This window comes from Megascapheus bottae, chromosome 33 (assembly GCF_031878675.1).
Source record: "Megascapheus bottae isolate mThoBot1 chromosome 33, mThoBot2.hap1, whole genome shotgun sequence".
Classification (NCBI taxonomy): domain Eukaryota; kingdom Metazoa; phylum Chordata; class Mammalia; order Rodentia; family Geomyidae; genus Megascapheus; species Megascapheus bottae.
Window position 1 is genome coordinate 981,536 of NC_143541.1, and position 14,676 is coordinate 996,211.

At 35.6% G+C, this 14,676-nt stretch overlaps 1 protein-coding gene across 1 annotated transcript in view; it reads left to right on the forward strand.

Moving 5' to 3' along the window:
• Positions 1-8,095, forward strand: part of Cntn6 (contactin 6) — a 241,485-nt gene extending 233,390 nt beyond the window's left edge. Inside the window, 4 exon segments of the mRNA XM_090324028.1 lie at positions 5,600-5,712; positions 6,438-6,606; positions 7,426-7,486; positions 7,488-8,095. Of these exon segments, the coding sequence (XP_090180154.1) occupies positions 5,600-5,712; positions 6,438-6,606; positions 7,426-7,486; positions 7,488-7,530 (386 nt within the window). The 3' untranslated portion in view covers positions 7,531-8,095.
• Positions 8,096-14,676: the final 6,581 nt, after the last annotated feature.

Here is a 14,676-nt window from a genome sequence, read left to right on the forward strand (position 1 = left end):
AGTCCTCGGGTGCAAGTACTGAGCCTTAAACTCAGTGCCTGGGTGTTATCCCTGAGCTTTTTGCACAAAGCTAAATAATCTACCACTTGAGAAGTAATCTACCACTAGAGACTCAGCTCTCTTTCTGGATTTGGGGGTGTTGTTAATTGGAGATAAGTGTCTCTTAGACTTTCTTGCCTGGACTGACTGTGAATTGTAGTTCCTCAGATCTTAACCTTCTCAGTGGCTAAGATTACAAGTGTGAATCATCGTTACTCAAATTATAAGAATAGTATTTTTTAAAAGCCACTTACAGGTATCCTGACAAACTTGCAGATATTTTGGTATATTTACTGAACCAAGACTCAACTCAACTTTTATTAGACATAATCCCACTGGGTAGCTTAAGGCCTATTCAGACTTGGAAAACAAAAGCTAATTTATATCAGCTTTCACATATAAAAAATACGTAAAGTCTAAATAAGATTTTATTTTGAAACAATGTCCTTGCCATTCCTTCCTGCTAGCAGTCCGATGTCCTTTCTAATACTCTATAATTATCCCAAGTTTTCCTGTGTAATTTTTCATTGACCAGGGCTGACCCCTCTAACTTTGGCCCTTTGTGAGTTAGTACAATAGCTAGAATAGGACCCTAGAGGGAGAGAAATTTGGATATCACTCCTGAATCAGCCATATATCATCTGTATGATAGGTCTAATTATTTGATCATTCTGATAAACTTGCTCATCTGAAAAGCAGAACTCTTGGTCCTTGCTCCTAGAGCTTACTCTGAGGGCTCAGGGACGTAACATATACCAAGGTGACTCTGACACTGGCAAACATTGAGGGTTTAGGTGTGATTATAAGTATTATATGCCTTTTGAAATGATTCTGTGATCTTTAGCATCCTTTTCAAGCGGGAAAGCCCAGCTACTTTTTGGTTATGTTTCCTGCAGAAATTTTCATTAAGGATCCCAGAAGGACATCCAATATATAGATGAGAAATAGCATTAATGAAATCTTGCGGGTAGTCCTGATTCAAGTGCTGTCCTTAGACTTTGATTTCCCTTGTCCTTGAGATGACATCAAAATTTCCTCTGAATAATGACAGCAAAAAAATATAAAGTAAAAAAAACTACATCCATCACACATTCAGACTGTCATCATCAAGATTTTCAATCTAGCATCAGATCTTTCATTGTTAAGGCTGAAAATGCAGAAGTCACACTTAGGAAAATCCCCAGTATGATTGGCTAAACGGAAGACAGAACTTTTCTTTTAAAATACGATGATTCATTCATGCAGTCAAGAAATAGTACCTCCCAAGAGCCACACAAAGGTATTCTTGCCTTTGAAAATTTTAAATAGAAAGATATTCTCAAACAAGGGAAAGACGAAGAGATGAAGCAATAAATTGTGAAAAAATACTACAAAGAAAATAAATGAGAGGGTAAGATGCATTTAAGAAGGTATACTTCTGAGAAGCAGGCTCCATTTTTGAATATGACAGAAAAGGTCTGAAGAGTTAGAAGTCTGGAGGAACTCCACCTTAAGGAATAGCCAATGCAAAGCTAAAAATTCTTTCATTTGTTTGTTTTTAATGGTAGAGAAGGGCCCTGCACTTGCTAAGAAAGGCCTCTATTACTTGAGCCAGGTTTCCAGTTCCCATAAAGTTCTTTTAGAATGCTGTTATTACGATCAAGGATGAGAATGGTGGTTCTTTTATTGTCAAATAAATAACTGTGAGTCCCATGCTAAGTGAAAATCACGCATTTCAAAAAGATAACCGAGAAGACAAGCAAATCTACTGTGAGCCACTCAGACAATGCTTACATGAGATTTAAATTTACTATGACAGCATGCAAAAATATTTACATCAATTGCAGGAGGAAAGAGAACATAAAACAAACAAAACACTGCTTATGTAGACAGTCCCATTCTGCAAGAGTAGCACAAAGTGTTTGCAAATTTTGTCTCAATTTGGCCCCTGACTTTGACTGACTAGCAGGCTGTACTAGATTCTTTCTTGTTGTAAATATGCAATCAATCCATATTTAGACATAAAGGAAACATTAAGCCTTTATTCCATCTTGCACTTATGTTCTTTCTCTCTTTCCCAAATGTCAACCCCATGCTGTCACTTAGAAGTGTAACATAAGAAGTTGTTTTTGAATCGAGTTCACAGTGTGAACTACAGCTGAATATAAATGCCATCTACAGAAAAATTGATTACAGTGAAACCATTAGAGCTGTGGAGGGCTAGTTTAATGTTGCTCTGTCATTTGATTAATAAAAAAATGATTTGACTCTGGAAAGTGCCTGCAAGAATTAAAACAAAATAGAAAAGGGGATTGTTATGTTGTTTACTATTCACAAAGTTGGTATGAGCATGTGTTTTCATCTTTTCATGGGACATTGATTTGTGTTTTAGGTAATAGGTACTTCATATGGAATAATGAAATAATCAGCCACATCTATCTAAAATTGTTAACAGTGCTGATGTTATGATGATAGCCATCTAAAGAAGCTTTCTGATTTTTTAATCTGATTTTTAATAATAGATATATTGCATTCACTTTGCAACACCCATACATAAAGATAAGAAAGTCTTCAGACTAAGAAAGCTTCCCAGATAATTAACTGAGCTGTCATTTTATCTTCCTTTCTAAAAGCACATAAAGAGCTCAGGTAAGAGCATTACCACTCAGGCACAGTCTTGAAGGTATGTTAATTATGTTTAAGAAGTGAATCATTTGCAAACTTGAGAATCTTGCTTTGGGTGACAATCTACGTTGAGCACAATTGAAAAGCATGTTTTTGTCATAACATCACAGAGAACTGAGTGCAGTTCCTAAAATTTCTAATATGTACCACTAATGAAGTGAGAAATGTTTTATGTGTTATTTCATATAAGCCAAGGATTTTATGAACTGGGAGTTATAAAATCTCATTTCATAGATAAAAATACTGAGGCTCTTACCAAATGAAATCTGATTCTCAAGCCTAACTTTCTATCAGAACTCTTTTGGACAGTAATTAGCTAATCATAACATTATACTCAGTAGTGATGTAACTTTTCTTCTTTCTTGCCTGTGAGATGTTTTGGTTCTCTTTGATAAATGAAGGAACAAATTTGGACAAGTCAATGCTAAGATTATTACCAAGGCTACAAAGAAAGTCTAAGCAGTTGGTAAACTCTAACTCTTTGCCTCCTTACCTGTGGCTTCATCACATGTTGCTTCATCAATATACTCTACTTATAACATGGAAAGCAGTATGTTGCCTCTGACATATTCAAACAAGACACCATAATAAATGAAACTTTCAGAATCCATCTCAGCCAGTGGCATTGAAGGAAAGAACTTTTGGTCTTCTCATTGTTGATTGTATGGTGTAATTGTTCGTGATAAGAGAACAGAGATCAAAGAAATGAATCAACAAAAAATAGTAGAGAGTAAATCTGTACATATAAATCCATATATATATATATGTTTGTTTGTGTATGTATATGTATATTAGATAGTTTATGACTGAGAAAGATTAGAAGAGATCCTTCTGGAAAATTAAAGGAAGTTAGTTGCAATATTCCAGTACACAGGCAATCCCATCGATCTACCTGTCTCAAGAAGACATTGCTGCAGGTCTACTCGTGGTGATGAACCTGAATCAGTGTGATCAGAGGTTAGCCATGGTCATAGGCAAGTAGAGTTACAATGGATTGGTTAACACTGGTCACCTGCACATAGCCCATATTACAGGGCATAATTATCATAGCTCTGAGATACAAGACTTCTGACACTTTTCATTATGAATCTGATTTCACACAGTGATTTACTGAAGACCTTGGACATTGATTTGTGTGCCCCTGGCTTGCCAAGCATTGTGCTAGCGATTCTTGGTAAGAGTAGATCAAGGAATACATCTGCAAGAAATTTAGAGAATCGTGTGGCCAAGAACTACTGTAACTCCATAGGACAAATCCACAGGATTCTTAAGCCTAGTGTCACGGAAATAGGAAGAAACATAAGAGCAGTGGGCCTGGGAGGGGCCTGGAGCATGGGTTTACAGTGTAAGATTGCCTATGTGCAACAAGGTAGAAATATTCCAGGAATGCATAAGAGATAGGACGGCAGTCGGTGCAAACTTCCAAAAGAAGTAATTTCCATTTCTATCAGTGTTGTAAAGAATTAAATATTATTATGTTCATTCAACTTCCCATATTTAAAAATATGATAAAAACCTCTTGCTGGGCAGTTTTATTTTTGCCTTAGCTTTTCAGCTGAAGTATTTTAAGTTTCTCCTGGTTCTTCATGGTTATTTTTGCTTTTACTTTTTTTAATCTTGAAAATAATCATGTAGGTGCAAATCTCTAAGAAACAGCATGCTGTCATGAGCAAACACTGGATTGAAAACCAAAAGATCAGGAGTTGGATTTAAAAACTCAGTAACTTATGAACTTTGTACTGGATAGGTGGAATTTAGATGACTGCAAATTTCTCTAATTGCATTAGTTTATTACTTTGGAATGATTATTCTATATCTTTCCTTCTCTATTTCCCTCCATCTTTCTCCCTGAAGAATATAAAATTAATACGAAAGTGCTAAAATCCACAGTTTTGGTTAAGAGTTCACATCAGAGAAAGGATATCAATGTACGTGAATTAATGCACCTTCTATCTGGCAAATATCATGTAACCCTTTTATAAATTACAATAAAAATATATTTAAAAAAGATTTCACATCAGAGAGGGTAATCAGTATATTTGTAATGACTCTTTCAGATTCTGGGTTCTCAGTAGTTCTACTTATTTTAAATAGCATGCATCTTTCTCAATGTACAGCCACAGTTGATTGAGCTAAGGTAGATATATGGCTGAATTAATTCATAGACTTTTTCATAGGAATTTTAGTCTGGGATTTGCCTGAGCATAGGAAAATTCAAACTTCAGGCATTACGCAGTTACAATTTCTGGCACATACATTGAGGATAATTGGAGGCGATATATTCAATAATAAGAGCATACAGGAGTAAGCAGAGTAATATATGTCTGGGCTCTGAGTGTGTGTGTGTATATCAGCTGCATTGTGTTAATTATTCTAAGTGTTTTTCCTATATCATTCATAATGTACTAATAGTTTTCATGGGATATTGTGAGTTTTCTGTGTTCATTACTATTAAGAGTACTAATTAAATTAATACCATGTTCAAATGTAATTGACTGCTAGGGATATGTTTGTGTAAGTCTGTGTATATAAAAGGTTTGCACACTGAATTCAGTTAACAGACTCATTCATCAATAGCCAAATGAAACTGTAAATAATAATAGGCTCTTTCATCTCTGAGCATGTGATAAACACATTCAATAGGAAAGGTTAGTAAATTGTTCTTGGAAATTCACTAAGCTATTGTTAGTTCATAAACCTAGCAAAAAAAAAGATCTCCACAACTGGTCAATTTTTCTTTACTCTGATCAGAATTTGTATGATATTTCAAATAACATCATAAACCATTTTAGCTCACTCTATGCTAATCACCAGTTTTAGCTTTGCTTTTCATATGGACCCATGGCACCATGACACTGAATTACAATTCATATGGATCTTTGGTCATGTCTTAAAGCTCCAAGCCAACCACCAGCAAATATTGCCTGGAAGCTGTCAAACTCCAAGTTATGCTTGAACTGGGAGCATGTGAAAACCATGGAAAATGAGTCTGAAGTATTGGGTTACAAGGTAAATACTTAGATTTCCCTTGAGTCGGATAAATTATGTTCTCCCTAAATCGAAATCTATCATTGCCACATAGAAACTAGTTCTGTGAATGTGACAATATGAAAAAAAATAATTGTATGGATGCCATTTCTACTTTCAAAGTCTCCAGGGCAAAGGTTGAATATTTCCATCATAGAACATAAAAGACGAAGTTGTACATGGAACAGTATTTTTTGTCTCCACATGACACACTTTGCTGTATTATCACTTGAGTAGTAGCCATGAGCTTTGAAAGAAGTCAAAGAATATGTTCCAGTAGGATCTCTAGAACTCCTACTGCAGGGTGTTATGATATTATAATGGTATGAGGGGAAATCTAACAAGACGATGTTGGCATACCCACCTGGTAATTATGCCATGGTCATGTATATCAACTCTTGATGGAGGGAAATAGTCATAGAGCTGACATGAGCCCAAACAATTCCTTTTCACAGTCAGCACCAGAGATAAGAGCTATCTTATCAAGCTATTTACTTAACAGACATGAATCTACTGGTATTCCCCAAGACATTATCACCAAGAATAAGCTTTTTCTTAGGAACAGATAAGCTTACAGAAAGACCATAGAATATTTCTAAGTCAGGAATATTGACAGATTTATAATGCTCCAATGCTATATGTCCCATCATAGTTGTCTAAAACGTACCCTTACATCTGTTATTTACTTCATTTACGATTATTTTTAGATTCTGTATCGACAAAACAGACAAAGTAAAACTCACATTTTGGAAACCAACAACACATCCGCTGAGCTCCTGGTCCCCTTTGAAGAAGACTACTTGATTGAAATAAGAACAGTCAGTGATGGTGGAGAAGGAAGCAGCAGCGAAGAGATTCGGATTCCAAAAATGTCAAGTAGGTGGAGTCACCAAGGCTGGTGTAGACTGAATCTGGACAGCTGCAGCCAGAAATCTGGCCTTCAAGAAATGTTCCAATTCTTGCTTAATTATCAAGTTTTTTAAAAAAAAACTAAATAAATTCCCAATATTTCCATTTTTAATTATGAACCAGAAGTGATGAATGAGTATGCCATTAAATAATTTCCCAACATGCCATTATTTACAGTCTTTGTGTTTCTTCACTTAACAATGAATTTTGCAAGGACCTGTAGAAAAACTAGAGGCACACAATGCATGATTTTATGATTGAGTTGATTCACAAGGATTCTAAAAGTTGTGTTTGAGTAGAGATGGCAAATGAAGTATATGCAGATATATTCTTATTTCTATATTCAGGGAAGCATTCATCAACTAGTTGTGGCATTCATACTAACTTGAATCCCTTTCAATGAGCTTCTCTAAAAAGGCCAACACTAGCTACTCATTAAAATGTAGCAATCATTTATATACTATGTTTGACTAGAAGAAGTAGGTATTCATTGCAATGAAACTCTGACAAATGCAAGTAGCTAGCTGTTCAAATGTTGGCCCATTTTTCATCTGCCATCCACATGGGTTTCACAGATTCTATCATTTCTCTTTTCCATGTTTACCTTTAAGACAGCTATCTGAGGACAGCAGGTAAAAGCACTTCCTAAAATTGAATACAATGTAAGTGAAATATAATAAAATAGAGCATTATAATGGAAATAGGAGTTTGTATTTTCTGTCTTGAAATAATCTGTTCGACAATTTTGTTTTATCTCAAGTCTTTTTTTTTCTTCATATTTTGCAGGTTTAAGTTCCAGAGGAATTCAAGTCTTGGGACCTGTCACTCATTTCCTGTTGATTGGCCTGATTTTTTACTCTTTTGCTATTCAACCACTTACCCGATGAATAAAAGCATAAATCTTTGAGAGTTTTCTGAAAGTAAATCATTCTGCTCATGTGGTCTCCAGCCTCTCTCATAAGACATATTCTTAATACTGACTTGTTTGGAAAAAAGTGTATATTATTAAGATCTTGTAAATATCTATGATGCATTAATAAAAAAATCAATTTTAAACACTTGAATTTTTAAAGTCCACACATGGTTCCCTGCATTGAAGGATTCTAAAGTAGTCTGGGGACAAAGCACTGTTATGTGATTCAAGCAAGTTATATGAAGAGTATAAATAATGTCATCCAATGCTCATGAGAAATAAGGAGTAGGTTTAAATCTATGCATATTTTGTAAGCTCCAGAACATTTATTTCAGAATTTCAAATATTCGCCCTATTTGAAATAAAATGTAATTTTGTGTTTGTAGTTGGGATTTAAAACATAGGTTTGATTTTAAAAGCATGGTATTTTTTAACCTCTTAATCAGATTGGAATAAGCAATGTTTGTTCATAGATATGATTGTTTGTTTTACTCCACTCACTTTTTTAGAGATCTTTGTAACAATATTGACAGGAAAATGCTTTATGGTGAAGAAATAAATGAAGGAAAAAGAATTCCCATCTAAAATTAATCCTTTGAAAATTATAGCATAGAGCAAACAATTTACTATTACACATTTCACTCTTCAAATGAGTTTTGTGTCATACTAAGATAAAGTTGTGTGCAGGAAGCTCAGGTAATTATTGTAAATTGGTAGCGATGTATATGTAGACTTCCTTTTATGGCACAGATCAGTTTGGGAACTGAATGATTTGGCAAGGCTTTCTACATTTTGGTCAAAATGGGTTTTATTTTGCAAAGTTATCCTTAATCATAACAATCATGCATTAATTAAGATTGAGGATGAACTTTGATGGATTGATTTTTCTCTAGGGTGAAACTTTTTCAACAATTACCGGTCCTTCTAACATGTTTTCAGGAAATATAATGCAAATGCCATTTTGTGTAGTTCTCCTTTTCCTTCATGAAATCCTGGTGGGTTTTGACCCTGATGTCAGTCTAATTTATTTAGTGTTTGTTGTTATGGGCAGCTAGCTATGAAAGAGTCACACTCATTTTGCCTTCTTACCATGGTTCAAACTTTTAATTGCATTGAAAATACCTCTACAACCCTCAAATCACCAAATCTTCTAAGTTAAATCTGTAATTTTCCTTCCTGAGATATTGTAGAACTTTTTGAAATGTCCCCTCCCCCTCGCCACGGAGTCTTCTGTTGTTACCTTCCCAGAGTTAGACCAACTTACCCCAGCCTGGAGAGCTGCCAAGCGCCAAGTACAGATTAACGAGCCCATTGTCTTCAAGATTGACTGCAAGGAGATGCCTGTGGAATTATGAAGGCAAAACAAGAAACCGCAAATGCCATTTGACACACACACACACACACACACACACACACACACACAAATGGACATCTGTGTGTCTAAGACACATCTGTATCTGTCGAAAACGTTGCCCACTTCCTCCATTAAAACAGCAACAACAACAACAACAACAACAATCAATATTATATTCTCACCAACCCCGTTGAAACCTTTATGCCTTGCCAACACTGGAATGATGGATTTCAGGTAGGATCCCTTCCTGGTCCCTCTGTCAAGGGCTGTGATGAGTACGTTCTAAACTGGGTGAGAAACAAAGTTTGCATCTTCTTTACCCAGTGGGTGTGGTGAGGTGGGGGATTGAGAATGAAATAGATGGGTAGATCTTTACACCAGTCCAGTGAATTAGTCCAAAAACTAAATCAAGTCTTATCAGTCTTACGTATGTTTGCATGGTACTATTTTTGTTCTTGATTATGGAGTATTAAAAGTCTATATTATTCACAATGCTACTATTCAGTTTCCCCAATCCATCCTAAACTTTTGAAGAATACCTGTGCCCTATGGTTCAGTTTGAAATCTTGTCTCTTAGATCAGAGACATGTCATTTAACATCCCCATTTCACTCATATGAGTATTAGAGGTTGTAATGTGGATAGAGCATTTGAAATGGTACTGTCTAATATGTGGAATTGCTGCCTTCTGCTGCTGTGAAGTCAGCCCCAGTGAAATACGTTACTGCTTTTCTTAAGTGTCCAATGTACTGTAACAACAAATTCAACTTTTACTTGTATCAGAAGCCAAATGGAAGCAAAATGAATTGTCTACCTACTTGATGCTCAGCAGTCCTACAGAATGAGGTGAGTCGTTGTCTGCCAGTTCTTTTTACTTCAGGGCAATCTTCTTCATGAAGTAGGGACCACTCTGCCATTCCACAAAGATATCCCCAAGTTGCCTTTAATTGACTGAGTGGATTGTTCTTGGGAGGTGTTATGAATGGGATAATTTGTTTTCGTATTTCTTACAGGAAGAAGAAAAGATGAGATGATGATGGAAACAGCCAGGGAAGGATCCATGAATTAGGATCAGGAGTCACGCTAAACAGATGAAAAATGGCCCTACAGAACTAAGTTTGAAGTCAACCCTGATGAAGTTCACCTTATGCAACTCCATTTTCTTCCATTTGTTGTCCATACCAGTTATGCTTCCTCATCAGCTCTTCTGTAATAAAGCATGGGTTACAGGAGAACAAGGCCTGCTGTTTTCAAAGCAGGGGTGATGTGGAAACCATGCATATGTCACACACAATCATCATTATTTCTGAAAGGTAAATCTAGTACTTTCATACCTGTGGACATGTACGTCCCTATGTCATGTTAGATTTCATACTCCTGATATTATAATGTATTACCTTTGATGCTCTGCTTATTTTTGAGATAGGGTTTTGTGTTTATATCCTTGACAGCCTGTATAGCAATACTTTCTAAACATTCTGTGTAACTGGATTGACAGCTGTATAGCACCATAACTAGCTTGAATTGGTTGAAGATTAGTCGTGTGTGTGTGCGTGTGTGTGTCTTTGTCTGTCTGTCCATCTGTCTGTTGTACTTCTGTCTGTTGTCTGTCTGTCTGCTCTTCACCACGGCTTTTGGTTTGCTTGATGTTTCCTTTTGATGATACTAGATTTGAACTGAGGAACTCACGCTTGCTAGGCAGCAAGTGGTATTCTACCACTTGTAATAACTCCAGAACTTTTTACTATTGTTACTTCTCAGAAAGGATCTCTGGTTTTGTTTTGTTGTTGGTGTTGTTTTGTTTTGTTTGGTATTAGTCACAGGACTTGAACTTAGGACGGAGGAACTCTCCCTGAATGAACTCTTTTGCTCAAGCCCAGCCCTCTACTACTTTGTTTTTTGTTTTATTTTCTTTTGTTTTTCCATATAATTTTATAGTAATTAATAGAAGGGTTATATTATATTCACTAGATAGAAGGTGCATTACTTCACAAACTGATACCCTTTCTCATGTCTTGGTCCTCTACTACTTTGAATCTCAGCATCACTACTAGATTTCTGGTAGTTAATTGGAGATAAAAGCCTGGCTTCCAGCCTATATCCTCAGATCTCAGCCTCCTGAGTAGCTAGGATTACCATTTGCTCATGTATTTGACTGGACTAATCTGGACTATGATCCCGCTAGTTAATTTAGTTTGCTTATTGGTAGAAAATGGAGTCTCATTGACTTATTTCTGAGATGGCCTTGAATTCCAGTCCTGCTTCTGAGTATCTTTACACATGTAAAATACTGGCACCTGGCTTTCTATTGGTTTAAATATTTGACCTTATGATAGTATATGGTATAGTCTTAGAGAAAATTATTGCCATATGTTATTTGCTTTCTTGATTGATTAATATAGGCAACTGTTAGGACAACTTCGCTCCTCCTTTTTTTTCCCAGAAAATAATCATTGAGTCAAATAGTAAACTAACTTAAAATCTAGACTTGTGTGAGTAAATAATATACCCATAGGACAAATATACTAAATAAAAATAAAATTTGGGGAATGGAAAATTTCTAGAAAACAAGAGAAATACTAGTTATTTTTTGCTCTTTTTTCATAACATACACTTTAAAATCTAGTTAGAGTTTGTTCAGAGGAAATCTCTACAGATGCAAAAACTTGATTACTCTTTGAATAAAGGTACCGCAAGTGGTAGCTCTAAAAGAGAGGAAGGAAACCCAGCTATAAAAATATTTCTCCCCATAGCCTCATCAAAGACTAGGAGGTGGGCTAGCCTGAAATATTTGAGTGTTTGACTTGTTAGTTTGGATCTTAATGTTATATTGGAAAAGGTCCTACTCTTGAGCAGTGCTAATTAATATTTATAAGTCACTTTGAAGATGAAAAGCACTACATAAATTCTAATAATTCTTATTATGATGTCTTTTTTCCTAGAGCTATATTGACATTTTGCGATGGGACTCTGAAAAAGCATGCATTAGTGACTGAGGCTAGGTACTATGCCTGGAGGAAAATAGTAATTGGGAATCTTGAAAGGTAATAATTTGGAGATACTGAAATTTTAGACGAATTCTTAATAGCCTGCATAGACTAAGTAATTTCAATTCAAACATGAAGCCATCTAAATCTATTCCTGATTGAATTTTCAGCTCATGAATCAAATGTCATAGCAACTGAATTTGCTTCTTCAACATTGGATATATAGACTCCTAACCAACCTGAAGAATTCTTGAGCTCTTAAATAATAATGATAATTTTAGATAACTTTTATTCCTGTAAGTGCAATAGTTACAAAATCTATCAAGCCAAATTTGAGGAGATTAAATTCAGCATATTTCTTTGTTGACAGCATAATCGAATATATTACTAGCCTTCTAAATCAGATTATTTCCGTCATGTATTTGTAAGTGCAGAGTTGTCATCTGAGCTATCATTGCATTTGGTTTTGCAAATGTATATAGAGTTTGCTCATGTTCAAATTCTAAATTCTTCCAGTAGTATAGACTCCAGAAGTTTCTAAAAGAGATTTCTAAATGCAAAAACATAGCTTACTATATTTTAAGCAACGCTTGAAATTAATATTTTAAGCTAAATGATAGCTAAACCGGAGATATAATTAGGTACAAGTTTGAAAGCCCAGAACTTTAACTTAAATTATACAATGGACTTACTGAAAATTATCAAGGGGAAAGAAATAGTTCTAAGAGTTCTAAGAGTGACAAGAGGTTGTCACTTTTTGTCCAATAGGAACTCCAAACACAGGCAACTTAGTTTTAGGCTCTATTTATTTGAAGGGTGAAATGATTGCCAGTATAATTAAATTTGGCATAAATCTATCTTGCACTGTGAGATCCTGTGCCTGCTCTCCTGAATGAACCAAATGGGATAAACTAGTTACTATGGCTTCTCTTTGAGATGAGGTACTTTTTTGTAGTTAGTGGTCCTTTTCTGGCTTCCATACTCCTTTTGAGTTGTGATACTTGTTGTACATCACATAACATACATCACATAACAATGTGCTGAAGTATAAAGACCACTGGACTAGCAAACAGTAATTGCATGACCTTAAACACAACTCCTATTTGCTCTGAACTTTACTTTCTTCATCTGAAGAATGAGAATGACATCCTTCCCCATTGATTTCATGCAAGGTAATTCCAGGGAATGAGCAAAATTAAGCCTGGGAAAACAGTCTATGGATTTCAAGAATTCAAAAATCAAAAGAGCCGCTGATTGTCTCATATCCTCTTTGCATTCATTGTTTTTGGTGAAGGGTATGATTGACTTTCAAATGAGACTGTCAGACCCTCTCTGAGATCATTCTAATTATGTCAATACCTAATTTTACTGCATGTCACTGATCTTATTAATATTGCAAGTGTTTTTAACAGCATATTACTTTATATTCATTAACATAAACACTCCATGTTAGCTCTCTTGATCTCTTAAGTGTTTCATGTAAGTTTTAAAATGGCTAGGTATTAATTCAAGATGTCTTTTTGCAACCGCGTGCAGATAGCTAATAATATTCTTATCACAAATGCCTGCCAGTTAGCTAGATTTACTGACTTCCTGGCAATAGCATGTTGTACATGATGGAGACATTTTAAGATATATATTTTTTAAAGCTTAAAATTAGATAATTAAATTAAAACCAAATGACCAGGAAACTCCATTCCAGCTCACATTAGGCATTAGGATGGAATGTTGGTCATTTTAGAATAGAAGAGCTACTGGGTTTTAACCAAATGTAACACTAAGAAATGAAAATTGCTTTTGTCTTTATTAAAAAAAAGACTCTCACACCTGTAATACTAGTTATTCAAGAGGATGAGATCCACAGATTATCATTCAAAGCCAGCCCAGCCAGAAAAGTCCTGAGACTAAGCACAGAAAAGGTGGAAGTAGAGCTGTGGTTCAAATGTAGAACATTAGCCTTGAACAACAAAACTTAGAAATAGCACCCAGGTCCTGAGTTCAAACCCCAGGACTGGCACACACATGTGCACGCACATATACACTAAACTCTGAGGAGTACACTTGGAAGAACTGAGTGGTTGGTTGTTCCCTGGAATACTTTTGTGACTCAGAAATTTACTTCTGCATCCTTTTTCTCCATGGAATATTCTTCTTTCTTTGACTACCTTGGAACAACACCTCAGTTAGCACCTCCAGTTCTGGGTGCTGGATGTGGGGGTCCCTGTCTGCTCTCCCTTTGAAGAGTGTGAGTGACCACATACCCTCGGAGAACCTGGCAAATTTCTCCATCACACTCTACAGCACCTAGTTTCTCAACTGTGGTTTGCTACAGTTTCTCTCATATGAGGATGAATTAATTGGGGATTATCAACTCTCAAGCACTGATTAATATTCTGGGGATATAATGACTTTGTGAAAACTAAAAAAAAAATGCAAGAAAGTGGGCAGGAAAAAAGGATTACAATTTCGTGTTTCCTGAATGTATATTGTTAACCATATATTTAAAAAATTAAAAAAAAACAGAGCTGTGAAATTAAAAAAATTAATATGTTTCCTTGCCCGTACTTTTTTTTTTTTTTGCCAGTCCTGGGTCTTGAACTCAGGGCCTAAGAGAACTCTCCTTAGGTTTTCTCAAGGCTAGCACTTCAGCCATAGAACCACCTCTGGGTTTTTCTATGTTTGTGGTACTGAGGAATTGAATCCAAGGCTTCACGAATGCTAAGCAGGCAGTCTACTGTTAGGCCACACTCCTGGCCCTTGTCTATATTTTTTAAAAGATTTATA